The 26,067-nt window shown below is 48.2% G+C and overlaps 1 protein-coding gene across 2 annotated transcripts in view; it reads right to left on the bottom strand.

Moving 5' to 3' along the window:
* Positions 1-26,067, bottom strand: part of PVALB (parvalbumin) — a 74,599-nt gene that overhangs the window by 16,456 nt on the left and 32,076 nt on the right. The window contains exons 1-2 of one of the 2 annotated variants that reach the window (XM_081250388.1): positions 893-983; positions 516-592 (exon numbers count right to left, since the gene is read on the bottom strand). In XM_081250388.1, the coding sequence (XP_081106514.1) occupies positions 516-576 (61 nt within the window). In that variant the 5' untranslated portion in view covers positions 577-592; positions 893-983. Of the gene's footprint in view, positions 1-515; positions 593-892; positions 984-26,067 lie in introns of those variants that run through there. The other variant, XM_081250387.1, reaches the window with a different exon arrangement.

Genomic DNA, 26,067 nt, shown 5'->3' with positions numbered 1-26,067 from the left:
TACGGGAAGGTCACCTCGCTCCCTCGCAGATCCGTTGCGGGGGGCTGAGCTCTGAGCCCCGGAGAAGGGTCTTGGACATTCAGGGAGCCAGGAAAGAGGCCTGTCTGGAAAGGGGTCGCGTGGAGAGAAGCATGCGCACCTATAGCCCCCTCCAAGTGCCTTGCAAAGGAAGCCCCGAGCGCCCAAAAGCACCCAGAGGTGCAGCTTTCCACCCCTGTCTTCGCCCTTGGTCCGGGACCTGGGTCCTCGCAGCGTGGCCACCCGGCCTTTGGCGCCCGAGAGTTTCGGTTGTCCGGCAGGGCGCACGGCCTCCCCCGCCCGCTCCCTGTGCCAAGTCCGGCCCCGGGCAGAGTTTGGGAAATGCCGTAGACCCCCTTCCACGCTCCACCAGCGCCCCGCGGGATGCGTGGGCAGAGAAGCGCTGGGGAAGACTGGCCGGCTGCGGGACGCACGGGGTGCAGGGGCCAGGGTGGTGGATGAGGGGAGAGGGATGCGGAGGGAAGCGCGCTGCTCACCGGTAAAGGCTCCCACTGCCTTCGTGATGTCCTCAGCGTTGAGAAAGTCTGTCATCGACATCCTGCAACTGTTTGAGCTGGCAGAGCAAGTGCGAAAAGATTAAAAAGTGCTTTTCTCATCGTTTCTGCTCATATGACCTGCGCTGCAGTGCCGCGCGCTGGGCGCACGCCCGCCGGCCTGGCGCAGAGCCAGGGGGCGCGGGGCTCTGCGCGCAGCCAGAGCAGCTCAGTCCTGCCGCGCCGCCGAGCTGCGCGGGCCGGCCCGGCGGGCTGGCGAGCTGTTGCCCTGCCGCTGCCGTCCCGCCCCGCCGGGGGGCCTTGGGATCCCAGGGGCTGCGGCCAGGGCGCCAAGGGAAGGGGCAACCTCTGGAATTTACCGGGCGCCCGCGTCCCCAGCCGGATCTGGAGGGTTCTCCTGCCGTCAAGGGCACGCAGGAGGCGCCGGCCTGGTGCGGCTCAGGGTCTCGGATCAGCGCACCTCCGAGGATGTCCCGCCGCTTCCGGGAGGATACCGGACTGGCAGGGGCCAGGCTTACACCCTCGTGGGCCCCTTGGCCCTGCTCCCATTCTCTCTCCACTCCTACCTCAGCCTCCGCTCTGTCTCTCCTGGATGCAAATTTATGTTGCAAAATCTGAGCGCTGAGGTCTGGAAACCTGACCCACTGGACGGACGGGGTGGCACGGATAGGCCGGTGCTGCTAGGGCCCTCAGCGGGTGCCCCATCCCACATTTGGCCAGGGGAGCACACACAGAAACAGAATTTTTTTTTTCCCGTAGTCTGACTTTTCAAAGAACACTTCTCAGATCCCCACTAACTACTTGCTTTCCTGGTCTCCTGAGCCAAGGGGAGTATAGTGCGGGTCCAGACTCCTGCCCCCATAAACCAACGGGGATTGGTGGGGGGGGCGGAGAGGCTACTTGGAGTCTCTGTACACCCTCCCCCCCACTTGGAGACCAGAAGGCCTATGCCTGGGGAGAGGGTGGCACCCTCAGACTACACTTTCTAGACAACCGAAGCAGGTTTTATGGCCTGAACTTCATCTCTGGGAAATGTGACACTTCCTAATCTTTATGCAGCCAGTGACCAGTTGCATTCTTTCCCACGGTCTCCAAAGGATTCAGGCTGCAACCAGCTGTCTCGAAAGTGTGCAGAGCACGGGACAGGGAGTCAGGAGGCCTGGGTTCTAGATCTGGGGCTGCACTAAGTCCCCATGTGACCTTGGGTCGTGACCTTCCCCATCTCTGGGCCTCAGTCTCCCTCTGCTGTGTTGATGGTATGGGAGGTCCCTTGTGGCAGGATGTTGAGACTCCAACTTAAGGTGTGGGCAGGTGTGGGTGGGCTGAGATGGTGGTCCTTGATGGGGGCGCCGGGCAGAGCAGCCCAGCTGCCGTGTAGCTCAAGTTCCCTCGCACTCGCTGCTGTCAACACTGTCTCCCTCAGCTCGGCCCTGGACGGCTGCCCCTCCTGGAAACCTTAGGATGCTGCTGGCTCCAGCTGGCCCCCTCCCTGTGAGTCAGCTCCTTCAGGAGACAACCCACCAGCTGGCTTCCAAGGCGCCAAGGCTGCAGCTCCCAACCCGATCTCTTGCAGTGTGAGGCCTTCCCCGGACCCCTCAGCTGCCCCTGCTGCCCCTGCCCCCAGCTGGGCTGTTAACTTGGAGATGCTGGGCTTCCGTGTTATCCCTTCAACCCCCAGGCTCAGCTCACCCCAGGGACCTGGTTGGAGAACCTGCTTCCCCAGCTGAAGGATCCTTATGCTATGCTAGTGGGGAAACTGAGGCCAGAGAGAGTCAGTGAATGGCCTAAAAACACACAGCAAGGCAGTGGCTCAGAGAGGCCCGGGTGTGCTAACTTCAAGTTCAGCGACCCCCTCCATGGAGCTCCTCCAGTGCTCAGGACCCAGCCTAGTCAAGTCCCACATGTCTGAGCCAGAGACCGGCTCCTGCAGAGTCCCCAAACACTGACCCCTGTGGCAGAGACTGGAACGTCGATAGAGGCCCCATCCTTCTCCCTCCTTCCTCCATCTTTCCCTGCTGCAGAAGCTTCCTATCAACTTGACACCCTCTCTGGGCTGAAGTCCACCCAGCCAGAACATCAGATGATGTCATTAGGTCAGCCCATCAGCCCTCCGTACCCCTTCCTCCTGCCTCCTCTGCCCAGGCAGGGGCCTCCTCACCTGAACCCACAGATGTCTGGCTCCACCCCTCTCGTTCTATAGGTGGGGAACCCGAGACTTAGCCAGGGGGCGGGATTTGCTTCAGGTCACACCAGGAGTTAGGATGGAGACCCCAGGGACTGTACTCTCAGCCCTACACTCCACAGCTGCCCGCCTCTCAGCGTCCACCCCCACCCCAGCCTGTGTCACTGGGGGCAGGGGACGTGTGGCTGTCCCTTCCAGCTGGCCTCCTCCCCGCTGCATACCTCCATCCTCCTCCGACCCCAGTAGCTGCCACTCACCTCAGGTGGCGGTGGAGGGCTGGAACCTGCACTGAAGGGCAGGCCCAGTGGGAGGTCCCGTCAGGAAGTGAGCCTAGCGGTAGGACGGCCACCTATATAAGCTTCTGCTCTGGCTATTTTGGGACGTGGCGCTCCCCTCTGCCCCCGGCCCCCTCCCCTTCTGGTGTCAGGTACTCCCCAGCCATGGTGCTGGATGTCTGTATCACATTCACCCTCCCTGGGCCCCTCGAGCCAGGCCTATTAATAACCCTTGGTCCCTGACTCCCTCCAGCACCCAAAATTGAGGCTCAGGCAGGGCTCTCCTCTTCCATGAAGGCTTCTGTGACCACTCGAGATGGCAGTAACATCTCCAGCCTCCAAAAGTCTACAAGGAAAGGAAGAGAATAAGCAAGCAGAAGGATGGAGCAGGAATTGTCTTCCATGCACGGGGCTGGGCTAGGTTCCTGTTCCTACACCATCTTCTAACTACAGCCTTGCAGTGCAGGCCTGGTCCCTCTTTCATGGGTGAGGAAACTGAGATGTTAGGGGTTCCGTGATTGACTACTCAAAGCTATGGACCCGGAGCTGCGAGTGGACCCAGCATTTTCATAAGATGACCTAGTGCCTCCCAGAAACACATGGTCTGCATGTCCTCTAACAAATTCCTTCCTCTCTTGGCATCTCAGTCTCTCCATCTGTAAAATGAGCTCAAACAGGGGTAAACTTGGCTCTATAATGGACTGCGGGACTAAGAACCCTGTGAAATTATATTCCCAAAGTCACGTGCAAGTGCTCTTTTGTGAAGAGGGTGGCCACAGCTTTCATGAGACCGGGTCTCTGGGGTGATCTGTCTTGGACTGGAGATGACCATCCAAGGGGTGTGTTTTGGAAAGCGTGAGGGAATGAATGAATTTAACACATATTTACTGAGTATCTACTATGAACACCATGAAACCTTCCTCTTCTCGTCCCCAGCCTTAAAAAGAATCTCCAGGCACTGACGTTGTCAATAGGGCAGTCTAGTTCCTGACAGTGACATTAGGACGCCCAGCCTCCATGCAGAGGTGGGTTGGGAGGGAAGCTGCACCGGTCCTTCACTGACCACTGATTGGCTCCAAGGATGGAAGGAGCAGAGAGGGGACTGGATGGGGAAGCCAGTGCTGGACCGGATGTGTAGGGCTAGGGATCTGGACTAGGGTGATGGTAGTGGCATCAGGGAGGGGTGTAGAGATAGGGTAGCATCTCTGAGGAGACTCTCCCAGACTTGGGAGCTGTGATTAACAAGATGGACAAGACCAAGCTGACTCTAAGTTTTCAACCTGGGGTTCATTGGAGAATGGCCGCACTGCTTTTGAAGGTGGTAAGTCTGGGGAGGAAGTGGTGTCAAGCTGGGGAGATGATACATGAGAGGTGAGAGTCCTAGGATGTTAGGGCTGGGAGAACCTCTGTAATGATCTACTACAACCTTCTCGTGTTATAGGTGGAGAAACCAAGATCAAGGTGACAGACCCAAGTCACACAGAGAGTAGTGAACCAGCCAGAACCTTGTGCTGGGCTTGGGACGCCTGGAGGACATTCTGGTGGACGTGCCCAGGAGCTCTGACCTCTGGAGAGAGGTCGGGCTGGACACAGAGCTTTGGTGGTCATCAGGGAGGTCAAGTCACAGGCACAGCTGAGCTCTGGGGGGCGGAAATGCAGCATCTTGACGAGCCCTAGAGGAAGATCCCTGGCTAGGATCTGGGGAAATAATCACACTCATTGGTTGAGTACTATGCAGTGCACACTGCATCATGCTTTTGTCCTTGTAACACTCCTTACAAGGTAGGCACTGCCTTCGGGATTTTACTAATGAGGGAACAAGGCTCAGAGAGGTTAGGTGACTTGCCTAAGGTCACAAAGCAGAAAGAAAAATTCTATGCCAAAAAAAGGCAAAAGGGGCATTTATTGACTCATGTGACTGTTAAGGCCAGGAAGGTTCAGGTATGGCTTGATCCAGAACTCAACTGCCACGAGAATGCTGTTTCTCTCTATTTCTCAGCATTGTCTTGTGCTGCATTGGCCACCTTCTCAGACTGGCTGTCCCCTGAGGATTACAGCACTGCCCTCCCCTGCAGTGCTATAAACTTTCAGGTCCAAGTCCTGTGGGGAAAAGGGAGTCCACTACCCTAAGATCTTGATCAAAATTCCCAGAGTTCAGTTTCACTGGCTGTGATTAGCTTGGTTTGGTCATATACCACCCCTAAACTGGTCACTATCAATTACAAGGGTTGCACAGACCTGGGATGCAAGGCACCTTCAAGTCTACACCATAGGAACTGTGTGGGGAGGAGGTAAGGGATTCTGGGTGGTCAAAGCCATGAACTATTCACTGAGCTAGTCTCTGGGGTCGGGGGATGCCCAAACATGCCAGGCACTAAGGCGGTTTAAGCCCTAAGTCCTTGGTGAGTTTGATGACAGAATACATGCGAACTTCTCAAGAATGATTCACTTTGGGGCCCAAAGTGGCCTTTCTGAACTTGAGATCTCCAGCCCCATCCTGATCCTTGTGAGGCCTAACAGGCAGCTACTCCCACCCCCTTGGGCCTCTACTTAAAGGCAGCAGTAGTGCCCAGTGAAATTTTCTCCTAGCTTCAGTGTTTCTTACTCTGAACAGGGATGAGGTGGGCTGGGTAGATAGATGGATGTCACATCCCCACACTGACCTCGCCTCTTCCATCCCCTTGGTCCCCAAACTGTGTCTGGCCTTCAGCTGAACACTTCCATGTATATATTACTGAAATCGATCCCATTATCCTCTTTTTATAGATGAAAAACCTTAAGTTCAGAGAGGTCAAGTCACTTGCCCAAGGTCACACAGCATGCAGAGACCAGAGCCTGGTCTGTCAGCCTCCACCCTTGTCCAGTGTTCTTCCTAAAGCCCGCTCTGGCCTCCCAGTTGGTGGAGGGAAAGAGACCAGTGTGTGTGGGTCAGCAGTCTCCTAGCTGCCATCTGCCAGGAGATGAGCATTCAGCTTTTAGCTTTGCTGGTGATATTTCATTAGTTCACACTATTTCCACATGCTGTGGCTGGGAACAGGATACAGAGTTCCTCACGTCCAGGGCCCTGGCAAGCTGGGTGGAGGCTGCAGGATCTAATGATATTTATGAGGTCAGCCCTGTGAGATGATGTGTATTAACTCGAAGGAAACTTGGCCCCGTTCCTGAGAGCCAGATCTTGAGCCTGTGGCCTTGTTTCCCCTCCTGCCTTTCACTTGTGTTTAAGTACAATTTCACCACTGAGAAAGAGGCCAAGGGGTAGAGAGTCCCAAAGGTGCTAAAGGCATGCAGATAGACAGCTCTGGGTCCCTGCCACTTACCCACTGTGTGACCTTGAGCCAGTCGCTTCGCCTCTCTGGGCCTCAGTTTCTTCATCTGTAAAATGGAGCTGAAGAGGAAGCTGTGTTGAATACTAAGTGAGACCCTCTCTGAGTAAGGGCTTTGGAGGATACAGAAATGATAATCAGGGTCGTTATCATTGTGAGGAATTTACCCTTGACCCAGTCCTCCCACTGAGAGGACCCCAGAGTGGCTTTGTGAATGGAAACGTGGGGAACCAGGGAGTGCCACCCCTGGTTTTCCCAGGAAGGTCTCCGAGGCCGGACTCAGTGTCCTTGCTGGGGAAGTCAGGAGCTACCGACAAGGGAGAAGGAAAGGTGGAGGATGTGAAAGGTACAAGGGGCTGAGAGTGGGTTCTGAGAGCCAGGGTGGTCCTAGATGGAGCTAGGACTCTGGCAAGTAAGCCAGGGTTGGGGCTCTGTAAACCCAGGTGATTAGGGCTCTTGGCCACCTGAGTTTGTGTCCCTCCCTTGAAAATTCCATCCCATCTCAGTGGTGCTCAGAGAAAATCAGGGAAGGGTTTGGTTCCTGTGAAGCTGGAGTTATAAAGGGGAGCAGGACACCCCAAGGTCATGACTGTGAAAGTCGGAAAATCTGGTAGAAATTGGTAACGGGCAGTACCTGGGACTCTCCCTTCTCGGATTGTGCTGGGGGATGTGTGTGAACAAGCAGAGAGAGGTTGGTCTGCAGAGTGTTTAAGGGCTCTCTTGGCTCCCAGACACCTGCTGACATCAGGGGAGCAGACAACACCCTGTCTTGAGCCCAGCTCAGACGGATAAAGCCATCCTAGGTTCTAAAGGCAGCAGCTTTTCTCACATTATCATCTCTTCCTCGATCCACTTCTACCTCCATCTGTCCTGGCTCCCATCACCAAAACAACCCACATCCTATAACAAAGAGTTAGAATGATCATTGAAAGAGGTTGTGTATTTCTGTGTGTATGTGATGTGTGCGTTTGTGTGTTTGTTTATGTGGTTTGTGTGTGTGTGTACACACTCATGCGTGCATGCAGGAGCACCCGCAGGAGATGGGTGATAAATTTCCATGCGTTTTTCCAGGACTCCCATCCAGTGTGCTCTTAACTGGCTCTTGGGATGGACGGTGGTGCCTGGTACTTCCCCACAGGTGGGCCCAGGAGCTCTAACAATCCACATGCATCCTCTCCAGCATCAAGCATCCTTGCATAAAAATCAAGTAAATACTAACGTTCTGAACTCTCCCACAGCAATGGGGGCAAACAAAAGACTCATCTTGAACTATTTATCTGTACCCCAGTGTTATGGACTGAATTGTGTCCTCCGAAAATTCATCTGTTGGAGTCCTAACCTCTAGGACCTCAGACTGTGACTGTTTTTGGAGATAGGGTCTTTATAGAGGTAACTAACATGAGGACACTAGGGTGGGCCCTAATCCACTGTGACTGCTGTTCTTATAGGAAAAGGAAATTGGGACACGGACACGCAGAGGGAAGACCATGTGAAGACGCAGGGAGAAGACGGCCATCTGCAAGCCAAAGAGAGAGGCCTCAAGAGGAACAACCCTGCTGACACCTTGATCTTGAACTTGTAGCCTCCACGACTGTGAGGAGATGAATGTCTGTTGTCTAAGTCCCTCAGCCTGGGGTCCTTTGTTGTGGCAGCCCCAGCAAACTATTACGCCAGCAACAGAGAGAGGCTGCTGGAAGGGGTACAAGAGGGAAGGGGTCTCCATTTCCACCACCAAGACATGGGCCACATTCTCATGAAAACTCTCCAAGTCTTTTGAAATGGTTACCTTTACTTCCTTAAAAAATGTTTTTATTATAAAAGCGATATATACTCTTTATAGAAACAATGGAAAATAGAGGGGCTAGGGTGCGGGAGTCACCAATATCTATTGCTACCCAAGTACAGCCACTGTTATCATTTCTGGAGGCTTTTTTGTCTTCCCATTCCTGCCAGGCCATCCACCTGCCAATCACCCTTGGTGACTCAGCTTGGATGCCACGACTTACTGGAAGGCCTCCTTGGTTTCTCCCCCCTGACCATATGCCACTCCTAGCCCCTGCATTGACCTCTATCACTACCTTGGTAATGGCCCCATATTCCACTTGTTCTCTCTGTGTTTCCAGCTGCCTTTTCAGCTGGGAGCTTGAGGCACAAACACCAGCATCCAGCTTCTCCAGGAGGGCCTCCAAGGAGAATAAATCAAACTGATGTTTTTATTTTTGGCTATGTGTGGACAGTCACTGTTCTCTAAAACATTCTTGGATTGCTACTTATAAAGCCATCTAAATCCACTTATTCACCTGTACTTCAGGGGCACCTGCTGGTGTATAATTAGTCTTTCAGGAACTGCAGCCTTCCCTTGGGGTTCAAGCCTCATATTCATCGGGCTCTCACTTGTAGGCCAAAAATTGCAGTTCATATTCTGATAAGAGAGGGTGCTTTGGGGAACAGGGAACTGGATATTTGCAACCAGACTAAGCAAATCTGGACTATTTGGTGCCTCCTACACGTCTTGGTGTCCCTTCAGCCAATGGGGGGAGGCCTGATGTTGGCCCCTAGAGGGAAAGCCCTTGGTGACATGACCAACGTGTTTTAAGGACATGGTTGAATCATCGCTTTTTCTTATCTGCTCTGTATTGCTTTCATTCTGGTTCTGGGTCAAATTCTATTGAAAAGATATCGTAAATCACAGAAGCTGAATCTATTTGAAAACCCAGTGGTTCCTATCTTGCTCCAGTACTGTAGACTAATCCACAGATTGTATTAGAGATCAGACTGAAGTTTGGAGAGTGACAGTGATTGACAAAAACTGAGAATCTGGAAATAAACCTATGGGCAAAGCAAGGCAGAGAAAGACTGCAGGACAGCCCTCCTTCTCCCCTCCCCCCTTCTCCCTGTACATCTCCTCTCTCCCCGTCCCCGTTCCTCTCCTTCCCTTCTCCTTCCTTCTCTCCCCTCTCCCTCCTCTCCCCAGTCTCTCCTCTCTTACTGTCTCCCCCCCATCCCTCTCCCCATCCCCCCTCTCTCCATATCCCCTCCTCCTTCCCTCCCTCTCTCTCTTCCTTGACTGGACTTTTCCTTGCCTTCCTTTGTCTCCTTGGCCAGCCTTTCTTTTCCATGACTCTCAGTCATGAGTCCTTGGTCTTATTGTGCTATAGGATTGGGTGACCTTTAGCCATCAATTGATCAATTCAGCCATCTCATTTCTAAAGTTCTTTCCTTGTATTGCTTTTTTAAAAACTGTGATAAAAAATACATACCATCTACCATCTTAACCACTTCAAAGTGTAAAGTTCAGTTGTGATAAGTGTGTGACATTGTTGCGTCAACCATCTCATTTTACAGATGGGAAGCCTGAGGCTCAGAGGGAGTGGAACACGTCAAGGGACACAGCAGAGTGAGGACACACACCCGGGCCTGTGGATCGCCTTCTGGCTCCTGAAGGAGGCTCGGACATGCCTAAGGGAAGAGCAAGAAGAGGTGTGGAGGGAGAGGGCCCAGGCAGGGGCTGGAGATGCTGGGTCATATTTAGACCACGGTCCACGCTCTGTTCTCCCCTCCTTAACTGGAAAAGACATAAATTATCAAATGAAACCTTGAGAACGTGCTCAGTGAACGAAGCCAGTTACAAAAGGTCACATACTGCACAATTCCATTTATATGAGATAACCAGAATAAAATCCATAGGGACAGAAAGCGGGTCGGTGGTGGCCAGGGGCTGGGAGAGGTGAGCATAGAGAGTAACTGCTTGATGGATAAAGGATTTTTTTATGGTTGATGAAGAGGTTCGGGAGCTAGATAGAGGTAGTGGTCGCACAATACTGTGACGGCATTAAATGCCACCGAATGATTCACTTTAAAAAGGGTAGCTTTCTGTTGTGTGACTGTCACCTCCATCAAAAGCATGTTTTTCACAAGATTTTGAGTGAATTTGCAGATGACAAAATATCACACGACAGCTGATTTCACAGGTGTAGTCATGGTGGTTCACGCTCATAGGAGACACTGCCTTCCTTTTGCTTTGAAGGATTTCCTAGGCCACCATAACAACGGCTTGTAGGAATGGCCAGACCTGACACTGTGCTCCCTCTCTGGATGTTTCCTCACCCTCTCCCTCCTGCAGGCCCATGACACCTGCCACTGATCCCTCACGACTTAATTCAGGCATCACCGCTTTCCAGAAGCCCTCCTTGATTGCTCCCCTCTGCCCCCTGATTACACGCCATGTTCATGTTCCCTGCGTTTACGAGGACAGTTCCTGTGGAGCAATTATCCACTGACTTGCCTGCTCCCACCCTGTCTACGAGCCTGTTGAGGGCAGGGACCTTTTAGCGGCAGAGTGGAAAGGAAACCATGTAGATCTTGGTGCCACATCGACCTGGCTTCAAAGCCTGGCTTGGCCGACTTATTAGCTGTGTGACCCTGGGGCAAATTGCTTAACCTTTAGGAACATCAGTTTCACATCTGGAGAATGAAGATGGTATTTTCCCTATAGGACTGTGCGAAGGTGTCTTGATTATATGATCTCATTCCCTGAGAGACTTATCTTTTCCTTCTTCTTGTCCACCTCCTTCTCCTTCTCCATTATTATTGTATTGCTTTTGCTTTTCCCTTAGTTTCAGCCCTTTCCGAATATTGTCAGACTATCTCCCTAACCAGACGGACCGTAAGATGGGCAGCCTGGTGTCCACGAGGGAGGGCTGCAGTGGTGCAGGAGGGTCGAGGTGGGGCAGCGAGGAGGTGAGTCCCGGGGGTGAGTGTCTGGGGACAGCGATGCCTGCTACCATTGCCCGGGGACAGGAAAGGATAGTATTAGCTTGAGCTGCCAGCTCGTCCTGTGTGATGTCGCCAGAGAGTCGCCCTCTCTGAGCCTCCATTTCTGGTTGTGTAAATGGGACTCATGAGAGGACTTCCCTAGAGTGTCACACCAACGGGAAGACCTAATGCAGAGAGTGGCCATAAGAATGGGTCATGCACTCAATAGCTGCAGAAGCGCAGATGTACCACCAGGTTGCCTTGCTTGTGTAGCATCACTGTGAGATGGAAGAATGATGTCTTGCACCAGAAATAGAGATATACTCAACTCTTTGCTGGGTTCTGAACAGATTCTTCAGCAGTGAACTTTCAGGAGCTCCAAATTCCTACCCAAATTCTTAAAATGATTTTCAGAAAAGCAAGAGAGGAGAGATCCTTTCTTTTTTCTTGCTTTTAAAAAAAGTTGAAGTATAATTAATTTACGATGTTGTGTTGTATGTTTCTGGTATACATCAAAGTGATTCAGATATACATATATATGTATATATATATTGTTTTTCATATTCATTTTCACAGCAAAGGAAACCATAAACAAAACAAAAAGAAAACCCTCAGAATGGGAGAAAATATTTGCAAGTGAAGCAACCAACAAGGGATTGATCTCCAAAATATACAAACAGCTCATGCGGCTCAATATCAAAAAAACAAACAACCCAATCAAAAAATGACATTTTGATCTAAATAGACATTTCTCCAAAGGAGACATACAGATGGTTAAAAAGCACATGAAAAGATGCTCAACATCACTAATTATTAGAGAAATTCAAATCTTGTCCATTGTAGTTTATTACAAGATATTGAATATAGTTCCCCATACAATACAGTGGGACCTTGTTGTTTATCTATTTTATGTATAGGAGTTTGTATCTGTTAATCCCAAACTCCTAATTTATCCCTCCCTCATCCCTTTCCCCTTTGGTAACCATAAGTTTGTTTTCTGTGTCTGTGAGTCTGTTTCTGTTTTGTAAATAAGTTCATTTGTATCATATTTTAGATTCCACATATACGTGAAATCATATGATGTTTGTCTATCTCTGTCTGACTTACTTCACTCAGTATGACAGTCTCTAGGTCCATCCACACTGTTGCAAGTGGCATTATTTCATTCTTTTTATGGCTGAGTAATAGTCCATTGTGTGTGTATGTATATATGTATGTATGTATGTGTGTATATATATATATATATCACATGTTCTTTATCCAGTCATCTGTTGATGGACACTTAGGTTGCTTCCACGTCTTGGTTATTGTTCATAGTGCTGCTGTGAACATTGGGGTGCATGCATCTTTTCAAATTAGAGTTTTAGGAGAGCTCCAATCTTGTTGGCACAGCTGGTACCTGGTCTTGCAGGCTGAGGGGTGAGCAGTTAAGGGCCAGAGGCAGGAAGTGATGCCCCCACTTGAATTCCCTCAGACCACAGATGTGGGCTAAGGCCCCTCCACTTTGGGAGGGTGAGAGGGAGGGGTGAGGAGCGTGACCAGGACTATCCTCCAGGGCAAGTGAAAGTCAAGTCCCATAGTAAAGTGACCTTGGAGAAGGGGGGAGGGGGGCCCCACTCTCCAGGCTGAGGAGGCTACAGCAAGCAGCTCCCTAAGGACTCTAAACTCCAGGGCAAAAGTTCAATTAAAGTCTTAGCTCCACAAATGACAAAGAAACGTCAGTAGGACGAATCAAACACGTGGGCTGATCCCTGAATTCCTTCCTCTCACTTCCCTCCCTTCCATCATTATGATGGAAGGAAAGGTATTGCAAATTCTAGGCTACCTGAGAACTCAAGGAAATGCTCTAACCACCTGAGCTTGGTTTCACCGCCTGTCAAATGGGTGCAATCCACCCACTTCAGCAGATTCCTGAGATGCTGCATGTAAGGCCCCAGTTCACACAGGCTCAGCAGGGTTGTTCCCTTAGTTCTCTCTCACGTGGAGTGGAACCACTTGCCTCTCCAGATCTCCATTTCCTCCTCCGGCTAATGGGGGAAGTGTGCTGCCCCTTTTCCCATGGAGGGAAGCCTGTGAGCTGTAAAGGCAATGATGGGACTTCCCAGTCCCCTCTGAGCCCAGGAAGTGCTGAGGGGGGAGTGCGGAGGGGCAGAAATGTCCCAGGAGCCAACACTGCCCCAGAGCACGGTCACTCATCCCACGGCTGCTCTCCAGGTCTGCTCCCCGTTCTCCTTTACTCTGGAGCTCTGAGGAAACAAGAGATCCCAGCCTGGCTCCATCCTCACCTGTCTCCTGTGAAGCTCCCTCAGAGGTTCGCAGACTGACTGCCCATCCTGAGCTGAAGAAAGGAGTCTTCTGTGTCCTTCTCCAGGTCCACAGACCCCAGAACCTTTCTCTCCACGATGGGAAATCAGTCAGTGGGTCCCTAGCAGGGGGAGCAAAACACCTAGGAAAATATTTCTGCCCTCAAAGAGTATACAGTTACAATACAGATAGATATATCAATATAACTATATGGTATTTGAAATAGAAGTAGATATGTGTAACTCTGTAGATACATGTAAATATGTATATGCCTCCAACTATTTCCTCACCAGCTCTCTATGCCCTACAGTTCAGGCCACTGCAAAGACTTTCTTGGACCATAGTAGTAAATATCCATATAAATATATACACACATAAGAGGTGATAATAGTCCTACATGGTGTTAACCCTGGGTGTAATTCCAGCCACTTTGCATTTTTCAGCTCCTCTATCCTCTAAAGCTATCTTCATTCCCATTTTACAGATGGAAAAACCAAGGCATCAGAGAGGCTAAGTATGCTGCCCAAAGCCACACAGCAGATAAGTAAAAAGCTGAGATTTGAACCCAGGCAGTCTGGCTCCAGAGCCTGTGCTCTTCATCCTATAATCTCCTGACACTCACCAGCAGCAGCCTCTATACGCGCCTCTGTCTGCAAAATCAGCCCCTCCAACCACCCTCCACACACTCTGAATCGACCATCCCACTGCCTAAAACCCTCCAGCCCACACCTCACCCCTGGCTTTGGGATAACATTGAAAACCCTTGAGCAGGTCCTGCTGCCCTCCTCTGCCTCATTTTTAGAAGTGACCCTTTTGTAACATGCATTTGAGAATCCATGTCTCTTTTTCAGTATAAACCTCCTTTATAATGTCAAAATAATTACTGAACCAAGCATGGTAATAGTTCTACTTTTAGTATCTATTAGTTGAGAAAACATCTACCAAAAAAAGCTGCCGTGAATTCAGTAATACTTTAAAATACATTTGACGGATTGTGATATGGATGTATTATTTTTTCAGTTTATAAACCAGGCTGGATTCAGAGATAAATTCTCAGACCATACAAATCCTTGAATCCAGAGATCCTTATCCCTCAGCTGGGAATCTTTATCCCTCCACTCTTCCAAAATTTTGCAGGTTCCGAGGCACATTTGAACATGCTGATCCCTTGTCCTGGAGTGACCCTCCCTAAGGACCCAGCTTAAGCACCACCTCCTCTGAGGAGTCCTCCCCTGACTCATCCCATCACCCCACCGTTGCCCAGCTCTCCTCCATTATCTCCGAACCATGGCCAGTTCTTTACCATTGCTCACATCACACCGTCTCATTGTTGTTTGTTTGCAAACACTATTGTATAATTTGGCCATTGAGTACAGGAGCTTTGGCATCCACAAGACCCAGTTTTCTGTCTTGGCTATACCGTCTTCTAGCTTTGTGAACTTGGGCAAACTTGAGCAAATACCTTCACTATTTTTGAGCATCAGATTCTTGACCTGTAAAATGAGGATGCTCGTACCACCTGTCTTCCCAGCATCATGTGACTTTCTGATGACAGAGCCTTTCTTTCTCTCTTCCTTTGTTTCTATTTTAAAGTAAAGTAGCCATCCCATGTGGTTTGATAGGGCTACAGTGGTGGGCAGGTGTTCCAGACCTGGACAAAAAGAGGGCTCCATCTCCTGGTCACAGGGATTGACTTAAAGATAGGCAAGTGGCTCCAAACAAGCTAATCCAGACCTGTCTGGAACTTTCTATAAGAAAATAGGAAGAGATTGTCCCTTCACTCAGGGATTGCTAAGCAAGTAGAATGTGGTTCTAGAGAGGTGGGCAGCTATCTTACCCACCACATAGAAAGAATCTATCTAAGAAATGGAGAGAAAGATGAAACATCGATTGTATCATATGAGCCCCTTGATCCAGCCATTCCTGAAGATAGATAAACTCCTGGGCTTCCAATTACAAAAGCCAATAAATCCTTCCCCACACCTTTCCTTTTAAACTTAAGTTAGCAAGTGTCAAGTTTGCTTACACCTTACACCAAAGAGAATTCTGACTATGATTGGTGCTTCCTGATGAACCATGCTTTTTAGTATTCATGCCCTTGTGTTGTTAGCTCCTCTTGACTATGGGCAGGGCTTGCAAGTTGCTTTAATCAATGGAACGGGATGGAAATGATGTTGTGCCAGTTCTTGGGCCTAAGTCTGAAGAAGGCCTGGCAGCTTCTGTGCTCTTGGGAGGCCTGAGCTGTCCTGTAAGTTCAGGAGAGACCTTTTGGAGATGCCACATGAAGAGGGAGAGGTCCAGATGCCACACAGAGAGGTAGAAGCTCAGCTTCCCAGTGTCCTAGCTGAGTCCAGGCCCCTGTCAAACTTCCAGCTGAATGCAGCTATATGAGTGATCACAGGCGAGACCTGATGAATCACCCAATCTAGACCTGTTCAGATTACAGTATTTTGATTGATGATAAAATGATTGTTGTATTAAGCCACTGTGTTTTGGTGTATCTTGTTGCACAGCAGTAGATAACTGAAGCACTGACTAATGTACTTCTTCACAGGGTTGTTGTTAGAACTAAGTAATATAGTGCATGTAAATTGCTTAGCACAGTGCCTGGCACATAGAAAATGTTCACTAAGTATCAGCTATTCTTTTTCTTATTGTTGTTGTTATTGTTTACATGTTTGCTGCCCAAATTAGATTGTGAGCTCACTGAGGGCAACAAGTGTATCATATGCATTGCTATATCCCTGGGATCCAGCCCAGAACGTGGCATACGTTTGACTTTCTATCAACATTGCTTTCAATGAATGAATGACTGAGTGAACAGCAAGGGAAAGTGTTTGCAGAGTGCAAAACCCAGAGCATTATGCATAGTTTGTCCTTAGAATGTATTTTTGAACTGAACATACTTCAGATGGAATTCAATCCAAAGGATATATGGACTGCTGAGGGTCCAGACAACTTTCCAGGGCAACTGATCTCCTTGTAGCAACTCAACAATCCAGGCTGAGGGAGATTTCAGAATCCTGTGGCTGCACCATCTGGAACATGGCCTCTGATTGGTTGGCACATCAGGTGAACACAGGCATGGAGTACACCACATTGGCTCTTAAGTTCTTTCCCTTAGAAGGACATGCCTTACTTCCTGTTACACTTCATTGGCCAAAGCTAGTCACGTGGCCCCATCTAACTTCATGCGTGACAGGGGGCTGTTCTCAAGGAGAGGGAACTGTTTTAAACCAGGGAGCCACCCCAACAGTTGCTTACGCTTTATGGGCAAGATGGTCAACAGCTCTACCACTCGGATTAGCCCTGGTATAGTGAAAAACAGGGATAATACTTCACGCATCTCATTTTCCAGAGAGAAAATCAAGACTCTAATTTAAAGTAAAGTGACTTTCTTAGGCCTTAGGGATTGATTAATTTTTATTTAAAAAATTAAAATATATGAGATAAGGCTAGTCTAGCAAAATGCTAAGAGTAATTCTCTGCAGTGGGTACCTGGTATTCAGTAGAATTCCTTCAATTTCTCTGTACATTTGAAATTTTTCATAATAGAATGTTGGAAATTTTTTAAATTTAAATTTACTTTAAAAATAGTAAATACATTTACATGCTTCAAAATTTGGAAGGTATCAAAAGTTAAACAGTATAGTCTTCCTTCTCTGCTGTCCCAAGCACCCAGTTTCCTCTCCAAAGGCAACCAATGTTATTAGCTTCTTATGATCCTTTCAAGAGATATTCTGTGTCTGGGCAACCACAATTCCAAACAGATGCAGGCTTCTCCCTTTTTATTATTATTAGGAGGTAACCCACTGTACACACAAGTATGCATCAAGAATTTCCCCTGCACCAGCTAAATGCTTGGTACCCATTATCTCTTTAATCCTCATAGCAACTGTGTGCGAGAGGCATAATATCCCCATTTCATGGATGAGAAAACTGAACTATAGGGAAATTAAGTGAATTATTCTAGATCCCATGAATAGTAAGTGGCAGCATTAGGATTTGAATCTAGGTTTTCTGACCCCAAATCCCATGCTATGAGCCTCCACGTTGCAGCACAGGCGTGGAGGGTCAGGGAGATGTTCTGGTATTTTGTCCACAGGAATGGTGTTGAAACCATACTCCTTCGGATGGGACTCGAACCCAGCTGCACCTCAGATTGGGACTTGAACCCACAATCCCTGACTTAGGAGGGGACTCGAACCCACTGTCTTTTAATCGAAACCTCTCACCTGGTCTCAGGACTTACTGAAGCTCAGGTTCTTTTGTCTTGATGCTGAAAGAATTCAGTGTGAGGCAAAGTGATAGGCAAAGAGTGAGTTTATTAGCACAGGAGGCTTGTGAGAGATACAAGCAGGCAGGCAAGGGAGCACAGCCCCGAGAACAAAGAGGGCTACATTTTTATAATCAAAGAAAAAGTGGGGAGGGGAGAAGACCACCTTCTTCCTCATTTTTGGGCAGACGTCAAGGCTTACATCTTTAGTTCCTCCTTTGACTCTATAAGGTCTAACTGGGACTGTCATGGTGCTATTTACATCATATGTATAGTAGCAGAAGGGTGATAATATATACTAAAATATGGTAATTCATCTCAGGTTTTGGTGTAATATCCCCTTTCCCGAGTTTTTTTCACTTTTCACCTATATTCCTGTACTAGCTACATGCAGAAATGCAATTCTTCAAGGACCGTTAACACTGTGACTTCATGTTACAAGATTCAGACTCATGTCTATTGTCTTGTGTTTTAACTATCAGGATTGGTGGCTTGAGTGTGTCTGGTGCTTGAATGTGCCTGGTCTTCCTTCAAGGTAGAGTAGATTGTTGCTAGGTTACTAGATTCTTTTCTTGAGTGGTCATTAGCTTACAAAAGTCTCCCCAACTCCCTTAAAATTCCCTTTCTGTCTTTAATCCCCTGGTGGGATTTTTAAACTAACTATTTAATGATCCTACTCTATCCCTATCAGCATGGGGTAGAATTTTTTAAATCAAGCCAGAAATGAGAACAGGTACATCACTGTGTGAACCAGGCCCCATTCGAGCGTTAACGAGGCTCCAGGGCATCCTGCTAATATTCACTGAGCCTTACCCAAGCAGTGTCCTCTGGGATGGAAATAGATTTACAGCTGTCACAGAGACTGAGCAGGTGTAACCAGAAGCAATTTCATCTCTCCTGTCCCACACCAATGCTATGGGGCTTGTTCCTACTCTGGTCCTGGAGGAAATTGTCTCACTCTTAGGTAATGAAAAGCTCTCTCGTGCCAGTAGCCACCGTAGATATCAGTTCAATAACTAGCATGTCCAGTTTTACTGAATGATTTAAACTCCAGATTTTATTCAGAGATAAAGCTTCGCCCCACATCTAGCTGCCAGAGGGGGAGCCTGCAGTGGGAAAGGGGGATGGGGCCCACTTTTCCTGGTTCGCTGAATTTCACTCTTATGATTCATCCCCTGGCTTGCTAAGAATTGATGGTGAGGAGACAGGGAAGTTCTTACCTCTCTGGCGCTCTTGGGAAGTGGTGTAGGCTCTTTCTGGGTTTGTCAGATGTTTAAAATTGAGTCTTTCAGGAGGCCACTTATGTGGGTTCTTTGGAGACTCTCACTGCTAGGGACTTCTCCCTCCTTTGTGGGTGACACTTCTCAGAAAGGACACTGAGGACTCCTCTCCTGATCCCTGGGTACCCACCTCTACCCCTCCAGCAGTTTTCTGCCAAAGTCTCTTCACCCCTCCAGGCAGCAGGCAAGGGCAGGATCTAAGATCATCTTATGCCGACTTGCTCTCTTTTTTTTTTTTTTTTTTTTTTTAATTTATTTATTTATTTTTGGTTGCGTTGGGTTTTTGTTGCTGTGCATGGGCTTTCTCTAGTTATGCTAGTGGGGCTACTCTTCCTTGCGGTGCGCAGGCTTCTCATTGCGGTGGCTTCTCTTGTTGCAGAGCACGGGCTGTAGGCGCACGGGCTTCAGTAGTTGTGGCTCGTGGGCTCTAGAGCACAGGCTCAGTAGTTGTGGCTCACGGGCTTAGTTGCTCTGCGGCATGTGGGATCTTCCTGGGCCAGGGCTCGAACCTGTGTCCCCTGCATTGGCGGGCGGATTCTTAACCACTGCGCCACCAGGAAGTCCCCCGACTTGCTCTCTTGTGTGACCACGTCTACAGAAAATAAGCTCCCCAGACAGCATTAGACTTTATGTAGCTGGGAGCATTGTCACCTGTCAATCAGAGTTCTTTACTCTGCTGCCCCTGGCCACTTCATCAGACAATGATCCATGGGGCCGGGAGTATACAGAATACTTGGGTCAACCTTTCCCATTGGTCTGCTTGGATCTACTCAAGTACTCCATGATGGATTAATCTGCAAGGACGGCTACCAGCAATTCCTCTCATCTCTATGTACATGCCATTGACCTCAGCAAGAGGTGGAGTCTATTCCTCTGCTCTTTTGATGGGTGGAGATGACCTTGTGACTGCCTTTGACCAACCAAAAAGGTACGAGTGATTTGTGCAAGTTTGGAGCTTGGACCTCAAAGTACTGTGCAGCTTCCACCTTTGCTCTTTTGGGATCCAGTTGCCACGTACAGAAGCTCAGGCTAGATCTCTGAGTGATGAGAAACCACATGAAAAGAGAGAGGCCTGGCCAGCACCCCCACCATTCCAACCACTCCAGCTTTCAGCCAAATGCAGTCACATGAGTGACCCCAGCTGACACCATGTGGCAGGAGAACTGCCCGGCAAAGCCCAGTGGACCCACAGAATCATGAGACATAATGCACTGTTGCTTTAATCCACTAATCATGACAAAAGAAAACTGGAACAGGGGACTTCCCTGGCGGTCCATTGGTTAAGACTCTGCGCTCCCAGTACAGGGGGCACGGGTTCAATCCTTGGTCAGGGAACTAAGATCCCACATGCCACACAGTATGGCCAAAAAAAAAAAGAAAAAAGAAAAACAAAACTGAAATAGAATTTGGTACCTAGAAGTCGGTGCAGCTGGAACAAGACCTAAAAGACATGGCGTTGGCCTTGGGACTTGGTGGCAGGTGGAGAGAAGGGTAGGGAGGAAATTGTTAGCGGAGGCCATAAGAGCACTGAGAAAGTTTCTCCTAGAGGCTGGAGAAAGGTGAAGCCCTTTATGTAGTAGCAGAAGTTTTAGCAACACTGTTACCTCCAATAATGCAGATGATAGAAAACGTACTTCATGAATTTATGGATCTTCTAAGGAGATTTTCAGGCAGAATGTTGAAACAACAACTAGCCTCTTTTACTGACATATAATAGGTATTTCAAAAGAAAATTAAGTTAAAGAAGGAACTGTTCAATTTTCAGGTGAAATTGTTTTTAACTTTATTTATTTATTTTTGGCCGTGTTGGGTTTTCGTTGCTGCGTGCGGGCTTTTCTCTAGTTGTGGCGAGCAGGGGCTACTCTTCATTGCAGTGTGCAGGCTTCTCATTGCGGTGGCTTCTCCTGTTGCAGAGCACAGGCTCTAGGCATGCAGGTTTCAGTAGTTGTGGCACGTGGGCTCAGTAGTTATGGCTTGCGGGCTCTAGAGCGCAGGCTCAGTAGTTGTGGTGCATGGGCTTAGTTGCTCCATGGCATGTGGGATCTTCCTGGACCAGGCCTTGAACTCGTGTCCTCTATATTGGCAGGCAGATTCTTTTTTTTTTTTTTTTTTACATCTTTACTGGAATATAATTGCTTTACAATGTTGTGTTACTTTCTGCTGTATAACAAAGTGAATCAGCTATATGCATAGGTATATCCCCATATCCCCTCCCTCTGCGTCTCCCTCCCACCCTCCCTATCCCACTCCTCTAGGTGGCCACAAAGCACCGAGCTGATCTCCCTGTGCCATGCGGCTGCTTCCCACTAGCTGTCTATTTTACGTTTGGTAGTGTATATATGTCCATGCCACTCTCTCACTTCGTCCCAGCTTACCCTTCCCCCTCCCTGTGTCCTCAACTCCATTCTCTATGTCTCTGTCTTTATTCCTGTCCTGCCCCTAGGTTCATCAGAACCTTTTTTTTTTTTATATGCCATATATATGCGTTAGCACATGGTATTTGTTTTTCTCTTTCTGACTTACTTCACACTGTATGACAGATTCTAGGTCAATCCACCTCACTACAAATAACTCAATTTTGTTTCTTTTTATGGCTGAGTAACATTCCATTGTATATATGTGCCACATCTTTATCCATTCATCTGTCGATGGACACTTAGGTTGCTTCCATGTCCTGGCTATTGTAAATAGTGCTGCAATGAACACTGTGGTACATGACTCTTTTTGAATTATGGTTTTCTCAGGGTATATGCCCAGAAGTGGGATTGCTGGGTCATATGGCAGTTCTATTTTTAGTTTTTTAAGGAACCTGCATACTGTTCTCCATAGTGACTGTATCAATTTACATTACCCCCAACAGTGTAGGAGGGTGCCCTTTTCTCCACACCCTCTCCAGCATTTATTGTTTGTAGATTTTTTGATGACGGCCATTCTGACTGGTGTGAGGTGATACCTCATTGTAGTTTTGATTTGTATTTCTCTAATGATTAGTGATGTTGAGCATCTTTTCATGTGTTTGTTGGCGATCTGTATATCTTCTTTGGGGAAATGCCTATTTAGGTCTTCTGCCCACTTTTGGATTGGGTTGCTTGTTTTTCTGATATCGAGCTGGCAGGCGATTCTTAACCACTGCACCACCAGGCAAGTCCCATTCAGGTAGAATTTTAAGGCAACAGAGGACCCAGGACAGCCTCTCCAGTCAGCAAAAAATTCTCAAAGTAAGAAATAGTATCAGGGCAAAGATAAAACACAGAGGCATGCTGCCAGTAAAATAATGGCCTCAGGATAAAGATCATATCAAGGCTGTAAGACCTCTTTTTTTTTTTTTTTTTTTTTTTTGCGGTACGCGGGCCTCATACTGTCGTGGCCTCTCCCGTTGCGGAGCACAGGCTCCAGACGCGCCGGCTCAGTGGCCATGGGTCACGGGCCCAGCCGCTCCACGGCATGTGGGATCTTCCCGGACCGGGGCACGAACCAGTGTCCCCTGCATCGGCAGGCGGACTCTCAACCACTGCGCCACCAGGGAAGCCCTGTAAGATCTTTTTTAAGAGTTTGTAAACACTTAAGGTTTTTCTTTATAGACCCTCTCAGATAGACCAAAGTTTTCAAAAATCTTAAGGGAGTTTTCCCACACACCCTGCCATGCTCAAAGGAAAAAGAGATCTGTTTTGGAAAGAATTATGGGTGGGTCTTTTGGGACACAGAGTAAATCCCAATAACATTCATGAGAAACTTACAAAGTTTTTGAAGAGAGTGATTGGTGAAAGGATAATCAGCCTGGACTCAAAGAAAGAGAGATTGTTCATATTGAAAAGAGGTCTTTGGGATCCCAACTTTCTATAGTTAGGAAGCAAGTCAAGAAAGCTACTCTGCTGTAGATGATGGGCCATTTCTTATGGAAAAGGAAAGACGACTCAGAGGGTGGACCCAAGAGCCCAGAGGATAGACCAAGAGCCAAGAACAGTGGATTAAGGAATTTCTCCCTAGTGAAGTAGCTTTTACTGTCCTAGAGGAGGGGAAAATGGTAACATGTGCTCAGCTGGATTTCCAGATTTTCTATGGACCAGTGACTGCTACGTGCTTCCCTTTCCTCCTCTTTTGGAATGGTCGCATCTATGATGGTGATCTCATCCCTGTCTCACCCTTGTATACTGGGTGTGGGGGGCACAAAATTTGTCTTTTTGTTCACGAGTCTCTGAATCAAGAGGAAACTGAACTTGAGGAGCTGCCTCTAGGGAGCCTCATCGGTGCCTGTATGATGGAGATGATGAGATCCTGGACCTTAAGCTTAATTGCAAAATGAAACGAGACTTTGGGGATCTCGGGAGGGAGAAGGGTGTCTTATATGCGTGATATCTGTGGCCAAAGAGCAGACTAGAGTGGATTAAGGACAGTCACGAGTTCTTTGCATCTTCTCTCATCAAGAAGTGCAGTCTACATTCCCCTCTTTGAATCTGGGCTGCTCTGTGACTTGGCTTTGACCGACACAATGCAGCAGAAAGCCAGCCATCACATAAAGACATCTGATCACCCTGTCAGAGAGAGAAGACCTGGAGGATGAATGACAACAAAGGGTGAGAGAGAAGCCCTGCCATTCCACTCACTCTTTGTGGTGCCAGGAGTGTTAGAAAAACCATCTTGAATCCTCTTGCTTTATCTGAAGCAGCTTAGCCAACACCCCATGGAGCAGAGATGGGCCGTTCCCACCAAGCTTTGCCTAGTTGCAGAATCGTGAGCAAACAAACAGTTGTTGTTATTTTAATACACTAAATGTTGGGCTTAACACTAACTCGGCAATAGAAAACTGATACAGGAGTTATTACCAGAAGTGGGATTTGAACCCACACAAATGTTGAATCCACTGGCGACATGTGCCTCTCTGGATTTCAAATTGCTATGGCCCGTTGATGGCTGTGCACCTTTTGTTTTCTCTCTTGTTTTTTAATGGAAACATCTACTGAAGTTATCTTTTCCCTATCTCACCCTGCGAGGGCATGTCACTCCTCCCATCAAAATGTGGAATCTGTTTCTCCAAACCCTTGACTCTGGGATGTCCTTCTGACTTGCTTTGACCAACAGCATGGATAGAAGTTACATTGTGTGAGTTTCTGAGCCTAGGCTTCAAGATGCCTTGTAGTTTCCACCTTTGCTTTCTTAGGATCCAACCACCCTGTAGCAGAGCTTGAGCTAAACCACTGAACGATGAGAGTCCACATGGAGAGAGAGAGTCCCAGCCAGGATCCAGTCCCTCCAGTCCACTCCACCTGATGTCCCAGGCTTGTGGGTGACACTCCCTTTGTCTCCCAGCTGCACCTAAATCCCAGCTGAGTGTAGCCATGTGAGTAATCCTCAAATGACACCACACACAGCAAGAGAACTATCCAACCACCCAACCCAAAGAATCATGAGAAATAATATATCATTGAAGATTAAGGTTGAGATGGGTTTTCCCACAGTGATAGGTAACTGAACTGTACCCCAGCAATTACCCCTTGGGGTTGGGGCACGTCCTCCAACAAATCCCTCTAAAGAAAAATCTTTAACCTTCAACTTCTCTGCCTCTCCAACTTTAACCCTCTTCCAGTAGAGGAGAGGCCAAGGGTTTTTTGACCCTTTCATTTTTGCAAGACCAGCATAAGGGATCTAATACAGGGGTTGGCAAAGTAGAGCCCAAATCCAGCCGACCACCTCTCCTCTCCCAGTTTTACTGAGTTATAATTTGTTTACTGGCTCATGAGGTATGAGCCACAAAGCCTAAAATAGTTAATATCTGGCCCTTTAAGAGAAATTTTCCAATCTAGAATCTCCCTTTGGTATGTGGGAACCGTTGGCAGCTCTTGTCTTGGACTCTCAGCTAAAAATTAGATGGAAATACTTAAATTTCAACACACCGTTTCAGGTGTTTGACAAATAGAGCATTTGATGGCCAAATAAACTTGAGAAATGCACAGTGGAAAAAACAAAATGTAAATAAGATTCTTTAATTGCGGCCTTCTCTCCAAGGGGGCAAAAAGAGGCCTATAGTATGTTGTTATGCTGTTTTTCTAAATATTCTGGAAACTTTTCCACTGGAGGATCTTATGTGATTTGAGTTCCATGTGACACACTTTGAGAACTCCAGTTTCCTGATGCAAAAGATGGTGGACGTTCAGAAAAGTGCCAAGGAGCCAGGCTGAATTCTTTTTTTTTTTTTTTTGCAGTACGCAGGCCTCTCACTGCTGCGGCCTCTCCCGTTGGGGAGCACAGGCTCCGGACACGCAGGCTCAGCGGCCATCGCTCACGGGCCCAGCCGCTCCGTGGCATGTGGGATCTTCCCGGACCGGGGCACGAACCCATGTCCCCTGCATCGGCAAGCGGACTCTCAACCACTGCGCCACCAGGGAAGCCCCAGGCTGAATTCTTGATCCTGTGTCTTCATCTTAATCATTTTGCTCTCTTTCCTCCCTAGGCTTATCTGGCTGCCTGTCCTTCTTGATCAGAGACAGTCTAATTCATACTAGGGTATGAGAGACTTTATGTTCTCTAGTGGAGGGGAGGGTGGGGTTGGAGATTTCGCCTTTGAAGGATGACAGGGAAGGACAAAGTTGAATCCAGAGATGCTCACTTTTTCTGTTTTTTGTTGCCATCAAAGTTGTGATTTGTCATCCAGCACCTCTCCTGTAACAGTTCTGTATTTTGCTGGAGTTACTTCTGAACAAATTTCTTTCTGATCAGAAGGAATATTTTGTGCCAGGAGGAAATTAATCTGCTCAGGCTTGCTGCACATTCCGCTGACATGATGGGCTCCTCCGTCGAGGGATGTTTTACCTTCCAGCTTCTTCCTTGGATTACATTCGAAAGGCCCCAACAATGCTGAGCCATCATTTCAGCTCCTAAGAGCTTTTCTCTCTGTTTGCCATCATCCCAGGAACTCCAAAAGAATTAACTTGCAGCGGAAATTGTAGAGGAATGCTCTCTTCTCTTTGTAAAGCTAATTTTGGTCTGGAGGAAGATTTATGCAGGAAGATTAGAGAATATGTTAAAAAAGAAGCCGTGATTGTGTTTATTTTCAGCCGCAGTTGCACATATGACATTTGCAGATGCTCCAATAGTAGGACCTAGACACATAAAGCTTTAATGATTTATCCCCAAACGGCAAT

This window comes from Mesoplodon bidens (genome assembly GCF_964165515.1).
Source record: "Mesoplodon bidens genome assembly, chromosome: 11".
Taxonomy (NCBI): domain Eukaryota; kingdom Metazoa; phylum Chordata; class Mammalia; order Artiodactyla; family Ziphiidae; genus Mesoplodon; species Mesoplodon bidens.
The sequence above is the reverse complement of the archived record's forward strand: the minus strand, read 5'-3'. Positions and strand labels throughout refer to the sequence as shown.